Source organism: Staurois parvus, unplaced genomic scaffold, assembly GCF_062004578.1.
Source record: "Staurois parvus isolate SC_StPar_1 unplaced genomic scaffold, SC_StPar_1.0 ptg000287l, whole genome shotgun sequence".
In the NCBI taxonomy this organism is placed as follows: domain Eukaryota; kingdom Metazoa; phylum Chordata; class Amphibia; order Anura; family Ranidae; genus Staurois; species Staurois parvus.
Window position 1 is genome coordinate 4,560,086 of NW_028318083.1, and position 19,213 is coordinate 4,579,298.

General features: G+C 41.7%; 1 protein-coding gene across 2 annotated transcripts; it reads left to right on the forward strand.

Annotated features, from left to right (window-relative positions):
• Positions 1–220: 220 nt before the first annotated feature.
• SSR1 (signal sequence receptor subunit 1) lies at positions 221–18,850 on the forward strand. 2 transcript variants are annotated; one of them, XM_089682194.1, is made up of 9 exons: positions 221–459; positions 4,074–4,186; positions 7,159–7,252; positions 11,491–11,753; positions 13,123–13,199; positions 13,455–13,533; positions 14,468–14,561; positions 16,433–16,447; positions 17,967–18,850. In XM_089682194.1, exons 1-9 carry the CDS (start codon positions 387–389, stop codon positions 18,032–18,034), a joined length of 876 nt encoding a protein of 291 aa, XP_089538320.1. In that variant the 5' UTR covers positions 221–386; the 3' UTR covers positions 18,035–18,850. The 2 variants fall into 2 exon arrangements, with proteins under 2 accessions (XP_089538320.1, XP_089538321.1); XM_089682195.1 differs by lacking the exon at positions 16,433–16,447 and having other exon boundaries at positions 222–459.
• Positions 18,851–19,213: the final 363 nt, after the last annotated feature.

Consider the following 19,213-nt stretch of genomic DNA (forward strand, 5'->3'; position numbering starts at 1 on the left):
AATGACTGCAAACAAGGCTGGCGAAAGGCCCCTTCGTAAATGAGAACACCAAGTAACACAGACTGCTATGGTGCCTCCTCTATACAAGATTCGGCTACTCCTCATTGGCTAGTGCTTATGTCAGTCATTTGTCAATGACTGAGGGACTCCGCCTCCTCAACCCAGCCAGCCGGGACAGCCACGTCCGCTTCCCCTCAGCACCCGGAAGGGGCGGCTCCAGTGCGGAGCTTCTACCTGGCCACTCCCTGCCCCTCCCATTTCTGGAGGATACGTATCACGTCGCCATTGACTGGGGTCTTGCTACTTGTACGGGAGGCGGCGAGACACAGACCGTCCACCCCCCTCTAGGTTCTTTCTGACTCGACTGGCAGTGACCGCATACCGACATGATTCTGCTCCGCAACCTGCTTGTCTTGTTGCTGCTGGCCTTCCCGGTCACATTGCTCGGCAATGGTAGAGGTGAGGGCGCTTCCTGGCCGTGTGTATGTGACGTATGCTGTGCCTGTCCGGTGTGGTGTGTGAGCTCCGCTCTGGGCTCGGCTACTTTCTCCTGTGTCAGTCCAGTCATAGCAGGCTTCCTGCTGGAGCGCAGAGTGCGGTGTATACATCAGGCCTATGGCTGACGTGTCATTCTGCGTGTGCTGCTCATTCATTCTATGGCTCCTCCTTGTACACAAGCAGGCATGGCACTGATTGATGGCTGTGGCCTGGACCTTTCCTGTGGAGATGGGGCTTTTCCTAAGAGACCCTGTACTGGGAAGGAAGCCATTTACTATAGAATAGCCTTTTCACCCCAGGGGGAACCCTCAAATGATGCTTGGCCCCTTGTAAGAACCCATTCATTCAGTAGTAGCCAATAGGAAGATGGCTCCTTGGGGTTCATTCACACTAGCTGTTGACAGGTGGTAAAACCCTGTGCTTTTATCACCCCCCTTTGCCACCCCCACCTTCCCGCTATTCCCTTCAGCTGCAATGGTCTGGAGGAGTACACGCTCTACATGCCTGGCAGGAATTGTACCCCCTGCTGCTTGTGATCACCATGGCACTCTCCATATGTGACCTTTCAGTGAATGAGCCACTTGCAAGTACCTTGCCCAGCTGTGTGCCAGTGTGAGGTTTAGGGGTTAAAGCAGGCAGTCTGGAGTCAATACAGGCCTCCTCCCTGCCTGTCAAATGTTTTCTGAAGAGTGATCTGCATTCGGATCACTTTTCACAGAGCACAGCTTGTGTGAACGAGGCCCTATAGTGGTGATCAGATTGCCTCCATCATAGACATCTGAGAAGATCATTGGTGTCACGCTAAAGCTAGGTATACACAGTGTGTGTGTGTTTATATATAATCTCATTTTATTTCTTTTCAATCAGCAGGTTGAACGAAATGGGGAGGGGGAGAAAAAACCCAGGCGGATTGTTGCATTGACACAAGTGATGTTGATGCTGTGATCTCTCCTGCGGTGTCTTTGTATTCTGACAGGGCGGCTGCAAGTGCTGATCGGATGCTGGTTTGCCTTCATGTCTCTTTGACAAAAGCTGGTCATTAGACTGGTTTCTGTTGGACAGACAGCTGTGCACACTGACCGACGTTTAGCCTGGTCCTGCTGAACTGGCTTTTTTTTTTTTTTGATCAGCGTGTACCCAGCTTCACTGACTCTGCCAAGTGACATTGACTCCATAAATATAAAGTGATGTGATGGAACCCTGACTGAGAGTGGCTGCTCTGTAAAGAGATATTCTAACTTGATTCAGATCATATGTATACATTATGTGGAAACTATGCCCAAACATTTAAGGCCTCATGCATGCTTTCCAATTAGCCCCTGGGCATGAGATTTTGGTGTTGTCATGTGGGTAGAAGGCACATGTGCATCCTGCTAGTAGCCTGGAAAGCTTGAGGAGGCTGAAAGCTGCTGCTGGACAGCGCACAAAGCGGTACCAATGTTTAGGGTATTATGTGCCTCGGGGTGAACTGGACAGACCGCATGGTTCACCTGTGTCTTCAAAGCCCACACAAAAATGCCATAGACAGTAATATAAACTTCACAATGGCTCTAATCCTCTTGCCATGCTAAAAAAATAGTTTCGCCTTTTAGTTGGGGCTGATGCCCATGGGTTCAAAATCTGCTACATTCGGAGTCGTAATGTGTAGTGCCATTATTATTTTTTAATACAAATAAAAAAACAAATCTAACTGCAGCTGTATGTTCTGCTCATGTAGACAGCTGTGAACAGTTGTGTAATCTGGAACAGCATTCAGCGGAGCTCCCTGCTTTCGTCATTTGCACTATGCGCATGTAACTTTAGTTGCCCCGTTAAATGTGTAGTGTATGGACAAGGTTTTACATGGGATCTTGACGCTAACAAGATCCTACTTACAATCATATTGCCGTGTTCATGAGCTTTATACCTTATCTTATAGTTGAATTCAAACCTAACAACTTTTGGTCATATGATCCTGCAGCTCTGGCTCCTCTGTGTCTGAGTGGCAACTGCAAGGGCTCCCGTGGCCCAATTGTGGGTGCTTCCTCCTCTCCCCTGCAGCTGCCATTCACTGATACATGGGAACCGGAGCTACAGAATCACGTTAACAGCTTAAAGCAAATTAAAAAAAGAAGTATATACATTTTTTTACACAGTGTAGGCAAGGTGGGTAGGAAAGGGGGGGGGGGGGGCAGGCGGTTTTAAGAATAGTTAGTGTTGGGCTTGAATTCTACTTTTTCTAGGTTAAAAAAAAAACCTGCGCGCAGCTCCCTCCAAAATCCCTCTCGATCCAGTGATGTGCACGGGGGCCTCGGCTGTCCCGGGTCTCCCACTGCTTTCAATCACAGCCAGTGAGCCAATGAGGAGAGCTCAGGGGTGAGCCGAACCATGGTTCTATGTGTCTTATGGACGCATAGAGCAGGGCTTGGGAGCGAGCTTGCAGTAGTGCCCCCATAGCAGGCAGCTTGCTATTGGGGGCACTGGTCAAGAGGGAGGAGCCAGGAGTGCCAGCGGAGGACCCAAGAATTAGAGGATTGGGGCTGCTTCATGCAATTCCATTGCACATAGCAGGTGGGAACTATTTCATGTTTGTTACTTAAAAAAAAAAAAATTTATCCTTTTAATATTACTTTAAAGAGCTCACTTTAAAAAATGTTTTGCAGACATTTCTTCATCTTATTCAGTCCCTTTTTTTAATAGCCCTGTAAAAGATCTCCTTGGAAAGGGTTAATACTTGCCCACTTTGATGTCTGCTTTGCTGATAGGGTGTTGTATATCTGGTCCCTTGGTGATTATTGTACTTCAGCCCTTGTTCTGTGTAGTACACATTGCACAGCAATATGATCCATTCTCGCATGATCACTAAAATCAAATAGGGTAGAATGGATGAGTAAAGAACTTAGACTACATTTTTATTTGATCTTTGCCCATTTTCATTTAGTGGCCATGTTGACAAAAGATCCAATATTGGTCCAGGTTTCATTTCTATTTTCAAGATACTGCTGTCTAAACCTGTCCTTGATCACACCAACCGCTCATTTTTTGTGGACATCTGAGCTGTAACTACATCATATCGCTGAGACAACTGTAGGTCTTGGAGACTGGTGCAAGGAAAAGTATAGCAGGCAGAGCATGGACATTTGTCCTTAGAAGCCTTTAGTAATGTTTCCCAAACTGCTTTGTTTTTTGCTACTATCACAACATCTGCATGAGATAAAGACAGTCCCAGGTGTGAGCTTAGTGTGTGGTGTTTTGTTTTTTGTTTTTATTTTAATCCCAGAGTGAAGTTCATCATGCGCAGCGTATCTCTAGTTGGCATGAGCTAGAAAGTTTATTTTTGACTTTCTTGGATGTCCTTCAAATAGTACATAGTGTGCACAGGGTAAATCTTTTGTAAGTCTTATCGAGGTGGTGTATTTCTTGGAAGCTTCCTGGCAACTTATTTCTTCTCTATAATCGCTTTTCAGCTTACAGTCACTTTCCAGTTTGTATATTTTGTAGGACTACTCACACCTTTGTTTGCTAAACACTCTATTTTATTGACTTGTTTAATATATTAAGTCTTGCGTAAATTCTGCCTTTATAACCCTGCCCAGGACCTTTTGCTGCTGCTCAAGATGCAACAGAAGATGAAGAAGCCCTTGATGACTCTGTAGTTGAAGACGATGATGACGAGGCTGAAGTAGAAGAAGATGAAACAACAGATTTGGTAATTTTTAATGGCATACTTTTGTGCCACATCTAATGTGATGTACATTTGCAGAATAACTTTGCAAAATTTTTTTTTTTTTTTCTTTAGTTCAGTTAGGTTATATACTGCATTCTAATATTTCATTATTTTTATATTTTATAGCCCTAATGCATCTTCTCCCAATTTTGTTCCTTAACCCCTTGCCCTCCAGAGGATTTACCCCCCCTTCCTAACCAGGCCATTTTTTGAGGTGCTGTGTTACTTTAACTGACAATTGCGCAGTCATGCAACACTGTACATAAATGAAATTTATGTCCGTTTTCCCACAAATAGAGATTTCTTTCAGTGGTATTTGATCACATGTACGTTTGTTGTTGTTGTGTGTTTTTTTTTTTTTTTTTTTTTTTTTTTTTTTTTTTTTTTATATAAACAGAAAAAGACCAACAGTTTTGAAAAACAAAACAATTATTTTTTACCATAAAACCTATCCAGTAAACAAATTTTAAATCAAATTTTTTCATAAATTTAGGCCAAAATGTACAGGCATACCTCGGTTTACTAATTTAATTTGTTCTGCGGGACTTTTCATATAGCGAAAAATTTGTAAACCGAAATGCCATTTCCCATAGGAATGCGTTGAAAACCAATTAATCCGTTCCAGAAAAAAGTAAAAATTACTAAAATACCGCATGAGGTATTTTATCAAGTCATGCGGTATTTTGGTAATGACAAACGTGTTAAGGTTTCAGCTGCCCCACTGACAGCTGAATGCAAAAGAATTAAGAGATAATTTCAGAAATGGCGTGGGGTCCCCCCTCCCATCCATACCAAGCTTTTCAGGTTTGGTATGGATATTGAGGGGAACTCCAACGGCCAAATTTAGAGGGAAAAAAAATGGCATGGTGTCCCCCCCCCCCCCCCCAAATCCATACCAGACCCTTATCCGAGTATGCAGCCCTGCAGGTAGTAAAGGGGGGGGAGGCGCGAGTGAGTTCCCCCTTCTGAACCATACCAGGCCACATGCCCTCAACACCCAAAGCACCTTGACCCCATGTTTATGGGGATAAGAGCCTCTTCCCCACAACCCTCATTGATGTCACTTGGGGTGGGGTCACACGTGATGTACCCGGATGGCCCCGACCCCTTACATATTTAAGAACCGTCAAACCACCGGAGCAGGCAGATGGCGGGGGGCCATAGTCGGAAGAGGAGCCTTTTTTTTTTTTTTTTTTCCCCACACTACATTTTCACACAAGAACAGATGAGTCTGTCAGTCAGCAGGAGGTTCCTCCCCATCACCATTTTCCCTTGATGTTAGGAAAACTTGTCAGAAGTGATGATAGCAGAGGAACAGAGCAGCAGATAGAAATGACACTTGGTGCTCTTAGTTGAGACAAATACACACTACAGAGTGACATGCTTTGTTCATATTTCCCATCTGAGGTTTAGAACCACTGTAAAAGAGAATTGGGGGATTAGTATGAAAACATACATACTTCTCTTCATGCTGTGGTATCCGTGTGACACTGCAGCAGTCCCCCACCGCCTCTGAGACAAAGAGCTGAGCGACCTGTCTGCTGATCAGTTAGAGCTCGGTCAGCTGGAGAACAGTGACTGTCATTGCTTTCCATTCTGCTGTCCAGTGCCAAGATAAGGGGGGAGCCAGTGCTGCTGGCTCCTCTCAGCCATGCCCTGAAAGGTAGTGCCAGCTGTCAGTTGGGCTGTTGAGACCTGTCCTGAACTTGGTGTGGCTTTGTCCTGTCTGCTGATGGCTAGTAACCCACTGACAGTAGACAGTGTGTTAAAGGAAACCTTGGTAAATGTACTCCTGTGACCCAAAAGAGCGGTATGGCTTAAAAGTTTGGCCTCCTATTCTGCACTAGTTGCACTTTTGAGATCTGTCCAACATCTGATGAATGGAGTTCACTAAGTTTTTTTCGATTAAAGTTGCAGATTATGCTAATTACAGAACCATGTTGTTGGAGATTAGTGGAGGACATTGAGAGTGTTGGAAGATGCAAAGAGAGTGTGTGGAGAACAAGTAAGGGTAAAAATGAGTGTGCCTGTGGTATGTGCTAGGCACTCTGCTATAGTGGTAGACTTGTGTGATGTAATTGTAAATACTGTGTAAACATGCTGTTCTCCAGCACTGCCCTTAGCACTTTTATCTACTGGCCTGTGAATGTTTGGGCATCCGTAACCCCCACCTTTTTACTTACCTGAGCTCTCATTCGATCCATTGCTATGTACGTACCCTCAATCCCTGGTTTCACTTGCTTTGCTGAGGCAGCAGGAACCATTAGCCCCTGCTGCTATCAGTCAAAGCCAGTGACAGGGCATGGGTCAGTGTTCTGCTATCTGTCAATACACAGCAAGGCTCAGGAGCGAGCCTGCATGAGTGCCCCATAGAAAGGGGAGGAAGCCAAGAGCACCGGTGGGGGACCCAAGAAGGGTTAGGGGTTTAAGTGGTGGGAGTTGGGTAAAGGGACTGAGGTAGGATAAGGTTCAGATGAGAAGGCAGGTGGGTAAAGCAAATTGTCTGTCACATATTTAGGTAGTATTTCTGTTAGGATGGGATTTGTTTGGGGGAGCCTTCCTGGCTGGCATAACACGGTGATTACTGCTAGCGGCTCTAGCTGCCGGCAGTAATTGAATGTGTGTTAAAAAAAAAACAAAAAAAAAAAACAAAATCCAACAGTTTAGTTGTACCCAAGTTGATTGATGGATTGAATCTCGACCAGTCCCTGCTGAACCATCCAAATTTTGATCCATGTATGGCTGACTTAAGTCTTTTGATCCTATATATGGGACAAGTATGGACAGACTGATGGCAGCAGTGGTTTTTGTGAATAGAATCATGCTGTTAGCCCTTTTAAAAAGGTAAATGTATCAATATTGGTATTGGCCTTTTATGAATCTGTTAGAGAAGTAGTCTTACCCAAAATACTGTAACATTTTCTGATTCGTGTTGTTTTGTTGTGGAACCCCAGACAGAAGAAAAAGAGGAAGAAGAAGATTTGAGTTCTGGTGAACCGAAAGCCTCTCCCAATGCCGACACCACTATTTTGTTTGTTAAAGGAGAAGGTAATTTAATTCTCTACCACTTTTGTGTATGAAATGGTTCCTGTGAAATGATCTGAAGATCATCATTGTGTATCCTTGGGTCATCTGCCTTAAGCTGGGTAGACATGGTCTGAATATCATCTGATTCAGCAGGAACCAGCCCACATTCGGACCATGTGCTCAGCTGTCCTTCCGACAGAAGCTGGTCTAAGGACCAGCTTCTGTCATAGGGAATTGCTGGAAAATCATTTGCTCAGTGCTCGCAGCCAATGGCTATGTGTTCGGGGGGGATTTGATCCGATTCTGTACACCAAAAACAGACTGATAGGGATCTCTTCCCCCATCTGTCCGGTGGAACAGATAGGATGACCGTTAGGTGGAAACAGACAGGCAGTCCATTTCTATCCGACCGCCCTGTAGGAAAAAGGAGGCTGTGTCTGCTCTGTAGCAGCGGAGAGGAAACAGACCTGTCATCTGCTTGCTCAGCAGGGATCGCCGGAGAGATCTGCTGGCGGGTCCGCCCCATCTGAAAGAGGCCTTTAACTCAAATGGCCAGACCATTTTCAGAATGTTTCCATTGTTTATTTTTCAATTGCAGCTTTCAGAGTTTGTTAAAGACAACCCCCCAAAATTATACATTTTCTAAAAGCATAGGACCAGTAGAACAAAGAAAGGTGCTTCACTTGTGTACACAACTATAAATAAGCAATTTATTCTAAATATCTGGAGATTACCATTTTTGTATTTCAATGATTTTTATTAGTTTATAAACATATTTAAAAAAACAAAAAAAAAAACAGAAGCAACAAGACATGCCCACGCAGAGGCCATCGGTTGCACATAAAAAAAAATACAGTGCTGTAACACCAACAGAGCAAAAGGTGCGACCACGCAGGGGCTATCAATGGCACATAAATGACAAAAACATTGGTATAAAAACAAACAGAAATAGAAAAGGGAGGAGTATAAAAGGAAAAAGATGATAAAACCATGAGCAGGGGTTCGGGAACGCCAGTACCAAGCAACATCACAACCCCAGACTAGTCGGGGGGAGCGTGGGAAGGGCATATTGCAACCACGGCCCCCATATTTTCTAAAATTTCCTTTGGTAGTCATTACAAGTACTCAACATCTGTTCATTAACCTCCCTGGCGGTATGATTATTTCCATTCTTTTTTTTTTTTTTTTTTTTTTTTTTTTTTTTTTTTTTTTTTGTGCTGAAAGCGGTACCATTTTTTTTGCATGGAAATATGTAGTTTTTTATTGTAGGCTGTAATTTTTAGGAATAACTCACTGAAATCTGTCGGAACAAGAGTCTATTAAACATCCCGGGTATGATAAAACTTGAAACACGAAATCATAAATTATAATTTAATAAATAATCATAAAAAATAATATAATATATTTAATTCAATAATATAATCAAACCAAAAACACTGAAATTTGAAATACAGCTTTCTTTTGGTGGTATTTAATCACCCCTGAGTTATTTTATATTTTGCTAAATAAAACACCTGAAACGTTTGAAAAAAAAGCGCACTTTTCTTCTTTTCGGCTATAAAATTTTGCAAATAAAATTTCTTCATAAATTTAGGTCAAAATATGTTCTGCTACATTTCTTTGAAAATAATTGCATTTGTATTTTTTTTTTTTCTAAATGGTTCGATTTATTTTTATTACTTTTTTTTTTTTTTTTTTTTTTTACGGTTTTATTTTTCAGCACACTGTGACCAAAGCAATACAATGTTACCATAGTAACATTGAACTACTCTGGGCAAGTAATCGGGATTTATTATTTTAGCACATTATGATTGCTAATACCAATGTATTTCATTGATATTTGCAATCATTGTTACTGAATGAAACTGATTCATTCAGTCTTTTTTGTTGTGATTAGCTGTGATTCAGCAAAGCTGACCACATGATACAGATGGCTGTGATTGGCCCTGTCTGTATCATGTGACTGCCTTGACCAGTCACAGCTAACAACATAATTGTATACAATGGATGGCATGACAGGAAGCCATCCATTGTATACAATTGACATGTGATTTGCTGTGATTGGTCACAGCGGTCACATGACACTGGCAAGGGGCCGGTGTGGTGATATGTCATCAGCTGTGTCCTGCGGACAGATCGCGCGGCCATGTGAGTAGCTTGTTTTGACAGGGCGTCATATGACTCCCAGTCACAACGGTGAGTGTCCTGCCCGGCTGTCAATCTGCTATAGGCTGGGTGGGAAGGTGTTAAAAAATATATATTTGGGGGTTCTAAGTAATTTTCTGGCAAAAAAGCAGTTTTTTACATGTATGAGATACATTTAAGGATTGGCCCAGTAGGTAACTGGTTAATGTGCAACTTAAAGCTCATTATTGCAGTGTACCAGGATGGAGAGGTTTGAATGGACCCTTAAATTATTACTAAAAACTTAGCAATGTTACCCTAATGTACTTTCGGCAATAATGTTAAAAAAAACAAAAACGGTGTGCCAAACACCTTTAGTCCCTAGTCTCTACCACAGGCTTTGAATGTGGAGTGCCGCTTTCCTGAACTTCCGTTTAAAGGGAGCTGGTGCCTTTTTGTATGTTATATGCATGAATGAGAGGGCAGTGCAAGGGGGGAGCAGGGCAATGGCTTGCCTCCCAGCTGTCTTTTCTATGGGCTTATGTAGATGCCTGCATGCATGCACCGGCAGCTCTATAGGTCCCTGTATAAGGACAGACATGGCTCAAAGCAGCAAGCAAGTAGATTTCGGAGGGTAGAGCTTAGAGCCACACTATACACTTTTTTGAGTTGTTTTAGAAGCTGAATACTTCATGTTTAGCAGCAGTTTCTGTAAACACTGGGATAAAAGGATTGCTTTGGGGACATGCAAGCTGTCATACTGGATTTGACAGACAAGAGGTGTGCCCTAAAAACAGCATCTTAATACCTTTTGGACATACCTTGTACGCCAGGGGTATCTGAACGACATTGGAGAAGTCAAAGATCACCGGACAGTGTCGCCTCCTTACACCTGATTTAAACCTCTAATTGCCGTGCTACTGTGTCGCAATCGCATGCATTGCATGGTAATCATGGGTTTAAAACAGGTGGTGAGAAGGCAATATATCGCCTCCTCACCACCTATCAAATGCACTTGGATTGCTTTTCAGAGGAGCAGCAGTGCCTGCTGCACTTGTGAATGAACCCTCAGTTGCATTCAGCAGTGTCACCCTTAGAGCTTATTCACACAAAGTTGGGGAGTGGTAAAGCCCAGTGTGTGGTTTACACCCCTGGCCTCTGCAGCTAAAGGGGGGTGCATTTGGGGCAGGGATGGTAAAAACATGACTTAACTATGAGGTTTTTTTTCCCCCCTCCCCCAACTGCAAATGTAAATTAACCCTTACTTTTCTGAGCTACCTGTAAGGCTGCTTTCACACTGATGTGCTGTAGTTTACCTGCAGCGTGGGTGCAGTGCACCTGTGACTTTTCTGAGTTAGCCGTGCTTTGCCTTAGACTTCTATGATATCCTGATTTCTGAAAGCGCACCAAAACTCCAGTTTCAGAAAGTGAACCTAACGTGCAGGATAGAATAGAAGTCTATGGACAAAAAACGTGCAGGTACACTGCACCCGTGGTGTGGGTAAACCCAAGCCCATCAGTGTGAAAGCAGGCCTATACTATTATGCACAGTGTATTGCTTCACACTGACCTGAAGATCTCCTCTTTCCTGCTGCTGGCACCACTAGAGACCGCTAGCCGGGATAAGAGGTGGACTTCAGTTGGTACCACTCCGCATGGGACAGGAGCCAACACTACAGAGGAGGCATTGGCTTATGTGGCTCTTGCTGCCTTCTACAGCTCCAACTTTACAAGTAGTCCCTCTGAATTGCACACTGATGCTCTGGGATGGCGGGTCAGTAAGCCCAGACTGTGGTCTACAGTCACCTGGCCATGATCTATTGGTTACTGACCCCAGTTGTATGCCCTTGTCCCCCTGCCCTACCACAATGATCTGTGTAGCGTCTCAATGAGTGTTGTGAGTTTTTCAAGTAATGACCAAGTTTTTGCAGAATCGGTAGGCTTCATACATGGCTAAAATGTAAGTTTTATTCTGGGTGCAAAAGGGGTATATAGGTGCTTGTGGTGGATAAAACTACTACATTTTTTACAGACAGAATTTTCCCGTGTCTAAAATGCATATGCTCACTTAAAGAAAAGTTGCTGGAAAATATTTTGTATAATTTTACATAATTCTTTTTTTTTTTTTTCCCCAGACTTCCCTGCTAATGACATTGTGAAGTTCTTGGTAGGCTTCACAAATAAGGGTACTGAAGACTTCGTTGTTGAATCACTGGATGCCTCTTTCCGTTACCCTCAAGATTACCAGTTTTATATACAGAATTTCACTGCTTTGCCGTTAAACACACTTGTTCCTCCTCAAAGACAAGCTACCTTTGAATATTCCTTCATTCCTGCAGAGCCAATGGGTGGTCGTCCCTTTGGGCTGGTTATCAATTTGAACTATAAGGATGCCAATGTAAGATTCCTGATATTTAAGCAAGTGCCACAGTGTTGTCAATGTCATGTTGACATTTGTGTTAAGCAGGAACATTCTCATTGTTCCTGTACATGTAAGGCGTTTGGTTGACTATTCATTTGCCTAAAATACAATCTTATATAATTGGTAAATAGAATATAATTTTTCATGTGTGGAAAACAAATTTGTGCATTTCCACACCCCAGAAAATTGGATTTGAAAACTGTAAATACCACGTGACCTAAAAAGTGTAACTCCCACCATTTTATTCTCCAGAGCCTCGTGTGTGTGTGTGTGTGTGTGTGTGTGTGTCTCTTCTAATAGAGTGCTGAACTTTTTTTACATTTATGTGATGAGTGTCTGAATAGGCTTTGCAGGCAAGTGGTATTCCACATTTAAAATATACCTATAGACATTAAAGGAAATTTTGGTGTTCTTTCATTGAACTTATTACAGTGATCACCGTAACTTTTTACCACGTTCCTGCTTGTTCTTGCATTGCTAAATTTTTAAAATGATTGTAGAGGTATAAATGTTTTTTTCAACTTTTTTTTTTTTTTTTACCTTTGTGCATTCTCTGCATTAATGTAATAAGACCTGTGTGCAATTCCCCTCCCCCTCTGCTTTAACAGAGCGGACACGGTCCTGACATCCTCCCACTCTGCTGAATCCACTCCAGCTGTTGTCCATCAGAGCCAGAAAGTGGGGGGTGGGGCTGAGTCACGCTCTGTGTGCGAATGGACACAGTGCGGCTCGTCGTTGAGCCGTATGAGTTCCTCCATAGCAAGCAGCTTGCAATGGGGGCACTCCGTAGGGGGGGGGAGCCAGAAGAACTGGCAGGGGGACCCGAGAAGAGGAGGATAAGGTCTGCTGTTTGCAAAACCATTGTAAAAAGCAGGCAAGTATGACTTGTGTTTTTAATATAAACATTTATCCTTTTTACAATCATTTTAATTTTGTAGATTAGAGACTACAATTGCACTTTCACTGAGATATTGCATTATTTTCTTTTCATCAGCATTACCATAGCCTTGCATTAAGAAGGAACAGTAAAATGCACTCCTTTTTAAAAAACAAAAAAAGGAAAGCTGCACTTCCATTCTATAACAGGCTACTGTAGGTGCTTGTATATTGCCTGCAAATATCTATAGAGTTCCCTGGAAGCCCCAAAACCCAGGTTATTCCTCCAGGGTACACATAGCAACCAGTTTCTGTAACTTCTGTCTCTGGACACTTACTGGTGCCAAAAGTGTCCTGCTCTAAAATCATACAGTGCCAAGATGTCCTTACTATTAAGAAGTTTAAATATTCAGGAATTTGAGAAGCTAAATTTTGAGAATTATATTGCGATATGTATTTCTTCTTCCAGGGAAATGCATTCCAAGATGCTGTGTTTAATCAGACTGTCACCATTATTGAGAGAGAAGATGGCCTGGATGGAGAGACGTGAGTTTATACAGACGCTTTGTTGATTGTAGTCTGATGTTTGTTCTTTGTGTATGTGAGATAGATGGATAAATGCCCCAACTGTCTGCATATATTGATGTCCTGACTGATCATCTCAGAGTTGGCATAAATGTCCTTAGCAGGCAGTAAGGAAACTGTTTGGTTAGGATGAAAGTGTGTTTGTGTGTGAGGTGGTGGTTTTTTTTTTGGTTTTTTTTTTTGCCTCTTAACATTTAGTTAACCTTTCTCCTTCAGAATCTTCATGTACTTGTTCCTTGGTGGCCTTGGCTTACTTGTGATTGTTGGTCTGCATCAACTCCTGGAGTCCAGAAAGGTATATGCTTGTTGTTTTACATGTCATGTGTCTGAGTATTACTGTATACCTCCATAGTATTAAAAGGATTTTGCTCAGTTGGACATTCCCATTTTCCTCTTACTTGGCACTTGCTGGTCCTCCTGATTAAAAAAAAAAAAAAAAAAGTTACTAAGGTATTTTTATAAGAGGTGACTTTTTTGTGGTCTAAACAATTCAATGTTTTAGAAAAATCTGCTTATCAGTTGACTAGATATTCACTGCTATAACCTGCATCTTTAGAGTCTCTAATCGGATCCTGGATGCACAGATTCTGTTTCTCTAAATGCAAGTGTGAATGGCACAATTGAAAAATCATTACATATTTTATAATGTGTGTGTGATTTTTAGAAACCTCTTCTAAAAATGGGTTTGTCAGGGCCACTGTGGATGAGGCCCTACTGGCCCAAGCCTGATTTGCATTCATTTACTGTATATTGCTATTCAAGTAAAGTGTACCTCTGCATCAGACAAAACATGTTTTTATAGTGGCTTTAGTAATAAAAGCAAGTGGATCAGCCATTTGCTTTAGTGAATATTGGGCTAAGTACGTAAGTTTGTTTATGTATTTTAGCACAATTGGGCATTTTTGGTCACATAGACCTCAGTAGGGGCACTGTTTTTGTGCTTGATGAGAGCTGATCTCCTCCCTTTGCCAAGCCCAAGGAAACACCTGAAGCTTGATACATGTGTATAAGTGCTTGCAAAACTCTTCAAAAACGTGTACACATGCAAAGAGGCTTCAAAATCATGTATCAAGCTTCAAAACCCTCTGCTAAGGTGCAAGTTCTGGGTTGAAAGGCTGTCATGCTGTTTCAAAGGCTAGTCACTGAAGTAAAATTGGTCATGTGAATAAGGCCTTATGCTGTATTCGGCATCCATATTGGTATCTAATGCATATTTTTGGTTTCTGTAGAGAAAAAGGCCAGCCCAGAAAGTGGAAATGGGTACATCGAACCAAAATGATGTTGATATGAGCTGGATTCCTCCTGAGACTTTGAGCCAGATCAGTAAGTATTTAGATTGTTGGCTGCCCCATTACATTATTTACATTAGAGCACGAGCCTTTGTAGATGGTCACCTATGTGACATTTTGCTAATGTATGGTGTTTGGATGGTTTGTCATTTTTAATACTTTAAGCACTGTTGATGACAGGGTTTGTTTTTTTTCTTGTTGTAAATCCCCCGCCCCCAAGTTTTCAGTCTTCCATTAGTAAAATTCTCTGGGGACACTTGTCAAAAAAAATTGCAAGAGCTTATAGGTGTGATTTTTACTTCGTAGGTAGAGCGGAGTAAAGGGTCTGTTTTAGTCATCTAGTTTTCATAATGGTGATATATAGGCTTTAGAGTGACCTATACCAAAAACCATCAATTCAGCTCTCACAAAGTGATGCATAGAATCACTAGAGGAAATACAGTACTTGCCTTTTTTGTAGAAAAGATTGCTTCATGTTCCCTGCTGATCAAATTACTAAATGGCATTGGCCCTGTAATCTCTGCAGGAAGGGCTTTGGGAACTGATTATACAGCCAATCTGCAACTCTGATCTCTGTTCCTCCAGTTCTATTGAGGTCATGCAATCAGATTTGATGCTGAATCCTATGGCATAAGAAGATGACCTTATTATAAACCCATCAGTGTGATTAACAACCAGATTCATCAGTAGTATGTAATTATCCATTTATCAGGGGACATCTTTATTGTGCTACGGTTTTTAAAGTGATACTAAAGGTTAATTTTTTTTTTTTGTGAAATAATAAACATGTTATACTTGCCTGCTTCGTGCAGTGGTTTTGCATAGTGCAGCCTGGATCCTCTTCTTAGGTCCCCTGCTGGCGCTTCTGGCTCCTCCTCCTTTCTTTTGGGTGCCCCCATAGCAAGCAGCTTGCTATGGGGGCACCTCAGCAGGCGTGTTCCCATGCCATTGCTCCGTGTGTCCATTCACACACAGAGCTGTGGCTTGGCCCCACCCCTCTCTCTCATTGGCTGACTGGCTGTGATTGACTCCCACTTGCTTTCTCATCCAATGAGACAGAGACCTGGGATAGCCGAGACTGTCATGCACATCGATGGATTGTGATGGGGCTCCGGTAAGTATTCTAGGGGTACTGCTACACACAGATTTGTTTTTTACCTTCATTCAAAATTTTTTTTATCTATCCATTAAAAAAAAAAAAACTATTTCTGAATTGTACTCTTATCAGTCTGCGTAAAGTTTGCGTTTTAAAGATGCATTCAATTTTAAGGCGCTGGATGGGAGGCAGTGCTTTTGATACAGGTCCATTTCACTGTGTGCAACCAGAATGAGAAAGTAAGACTTGGAGAAAAGAGTTTTTTTTTTTTTTTTGTTTTGTTTAGGTGGACCTGGTCAGAAGGTCATTGAAGCCCTATGGACAAGTGGGTGTAAATGGACTTGTTCCTATTTTACACCTGCTTACCCCCAGTTCTGAACAGGTCCAGGCAGACTGGTTCGAAGGTAGCCTGATGTAAATGGACAACAGAGTCCATTTACACCAGCTGCCTATAGAGCTCAGGTATGCCGATTTGTCTGCTCTGCATAAATTGAACCGGCATGGATGTGACATCCATCCTGCTCAGCTCCGATAAGCAGGGGACCTACTTGCACATCCTCTGCTCATCCGAGCTGACTACTCTATGTGGAAGAGCCCTCTACCCTGACAAACCTTCTCACCTTTTCTGATATCCGTACAACTAAGCATTTTTTATTGTGGTTTGGTAACTTTTCTTCTGTTTCCTAAAATTTGTTCCTTAAAATTTTTGCCTGTTCCTATTTCTTATTGCAGTCAGTCTGTCCTGTAATTGTCTTTTTTTTTTTCCTCTAATACATCTTGCTGTCTTTTTTGCTTCCTTGCAACTTCAGTGCAAAGTAGACGAGGTGAGACCACTTGATGTTCTCTAAGTATTATTCACTTGCATCAGTTGTGTGTGTTGACCTGTAATGGAAATGCTGTATTAAAGTAGAACTCTGCCATTATTTTTTTCCCCAATACAATGGGAACACTTTTCTCTTTACTGGTGTCTGACTCTGACAGGGAGATTTCTCTCTGGAGTCATATGCAGAAATAAAACCCCAGTAGGGGATCCACCCAATATTAGAACATTAAGCTGGAGTTCCACTTTTGAGATCATTTCATGAAAATAAGAATGTAATTAGCGTTAACTAGTGGAAAAAAAAAATCTTAATTGCACAAGTAGATTTTTAACAAAAGTTTGTCTCATGCAACTAATTCTCAGCTTGTATTGTGTGGACATGGTTTGTATTGTAACACAACTAGAATTCATGAGATGATCGCATGAACTGTGCATGTCTAGAATATACCTTTTTTTTACATGTCACATTATCACTTTAGTCCTACTGATATGCTAATGGAAGTAGAGGTTCTCAACACTCATGACAGTGTTCTTTGAAACTCTTATTTCTAGCAGTGTCAGAAAAAAAATGCGTAATTGGTAACTTGTGTAGGAATATGCATCAGGTAGTACTTGGTGTACACACACTGAAGCACTCTTAATAGACCTTGGGTTGGCAGATGGAAGGGCCTCTGATCCAGGTGTGGGATGTTTGCGCTCCAAAGGGTCCTATTTAGAGTGTGGACCACTATCATGGACACTAATGTTGCGCCACACTGTGGCCTGTGTTTGTTTTTTGTCCTATTTACAAAATGCATTAGAACTGTACCACTCCAGGAAGGGGCCAACAGCAAGACCAGAAAAGAGGCGATGGCTAAGCCAACCACAAAGGAGCTTGTTGCTGTTGGCCCCTTCCCAGAGTGGTCTGCTTCTTCTCACAGCTCCCGACCAGGGCGGCTCTCACAAGGTGGTGCTTCTTTGTGTATGGGCTAGCTCTTTTTTTTTTTTTTTTCTTTTTTTCTTTTTCAAATCTAGCTTTGATATGCAAGTGTTTTTATATTGCATTTTAATTTGTGATTCTGGTATCCCTGCACAGTAGACATTGGCTGCCCAGCAATGCATATGTGCTGTGTGTGAAGGTTAAAGCCCACCCTTTTGCTGCTTTACATATATGTTGGGGGAGGGGGGAGGAGTTAAAGAAATTTGCTGCAACAAGATCCTTTGTTTTATTACAAGCAAGAATTTTAGAGCTTGGGTGACCCTAGCAGATAAACTCCCACATTCACAATGGGGTCATGTACATAATTGACAATACAAAGGACGTTTTTGAACCTTACCTCATTTACTCTGTATGTAATATTTTGCAAGGATTGTTGCTTTTTATCTGCTAATGGCTAAGCAGTCAGATTTATAAACCTAGCTGGATTTTTTTTCCTGTAAACAAACATTTTAACATTTTTGTGCCTACATAATTTTAACTGCAAAACATACATTGTATAATATGTCAAATATTTCTTTTTTTTTCTCTTAACCTTTTTTATTAGATAAAGCTTCCCCAAGGAGATCTCCACGTAAACGAGCCCAGAAGCGATCAGCAGGTTCTGATGAATGAACAGACTTTGCGTCGCAATCCAGACTGTCCACTAATGCTGTCCTCTTCTGACCAGGATGGCTAGTATTTGATATCCACAATGGCAAATTGGAGTGGCAAACAAATCTTTGTTAAACATTCAGACTGCAAAAACACATTTTCTCCCCCCACCTTTTTTTTTTTTTTTCCCAAGAATCTCAAGCCCAAAATATCTTCATACAGTGCATTTATTGGGATTTTACCTTGCAGCCCTGGGGAAACAGCTGTGAAGTCCAAGGCTGCACCCTCCCATTATCTGACGGTGCATTTTCTGACTTGCCTTCTGAGAGAAATGTGATTTTTTTTTTTTTTTTTTTTTTTTTTTTTTTTTTTTTTTTTTTTTTAACTTGGCATAAGTAGAGACTTGTGCTAACATCAGTATGCCTGCGTTCCTATGGCCTGGTCAGACAGTGCATTGTGCTGCTATATAATACATGTAGGGACATGGAAGGAAAAGCACTAAGCTTTTTGGCCTGCCTGTTTGCAGCTTATGTACCATCATCACCAATGTGTAGTTATGCTAAAACTTTAAGATGAAGTTTGCACTATGGATATCTTGGTTTTGGTTATGAATGATTATGTGGAATATTATACAAGGGGGGTTTTAAAAAGGTTGTCATAAATTGGTAAAGTAAAAACGTCCAAGTGGGGAGGCAGATGGTTGTACAAAAAGAGGGAAGGTGATGATTTTTTTTTGTTTTTTTTTCTTTTTTGTAAATGGACAAATAGTCTTCAAACTGTCTGCCTGCAAGTGTACAAAAGAATGAATTCTTAAATAAAAAGTAATACTTTTCCTAATATGTTTTAGCTTGGTTTTTTTTTTTTTTTTTTTTTTTTTTTTTTTTTTTTTATTTATCTTGTCTAGCAAATTTTAGAATGTCTGGCTGAATTTTTTTGTTTTTTTATACAGTAGATCTGGTTTTAGGTAATTGTTTACAAAAGTTGCCCAAAGTAAAAATCCATCTTTACAACAAGCTGCAATAAAAACAATCCAGCTTCTTTACTGTCCAATCCATTGCTGTCCTCTGTAGTAATTCTGTTCCACCAATCTTCAGACAGTGTCATTCAGCCGCCCACTTCCTTTGAGTCCAGGTTGTCATGGAGATGATGCCCCCTTTTTTTTGGGGGGGGGGGGGTTATCATGCTAGCCTGGGCTCAGTA

What these genes read in the sequence shown, in the direction of transcription:
- SSR1 (XM_089682194.1), top strand. Translation starts at nt 387, where the DNA reads ATGATTCTGCTCCGCAACCTGCTTGTCTTGTTGCTGCTGGCCTTCCCG. An exon ending in AAGATGAAACAACAGATTTG is followed by an intron (nt 4,187 to 7,158) that starts GTAATTTTTAAT and finishes GTGGAACCCCAG; the next exon opens with ACAGAAGAAAAAGAGGAAGA. An exon ending in TGAACTATAAGGATGCCAAT is followed by an intron (nt 11,754 to 13,122) that starts GTAAGATTCCTG and finishes TTCTTCTTCCAG; the next exon opens with GGAAATGCATTCCAAGATGC.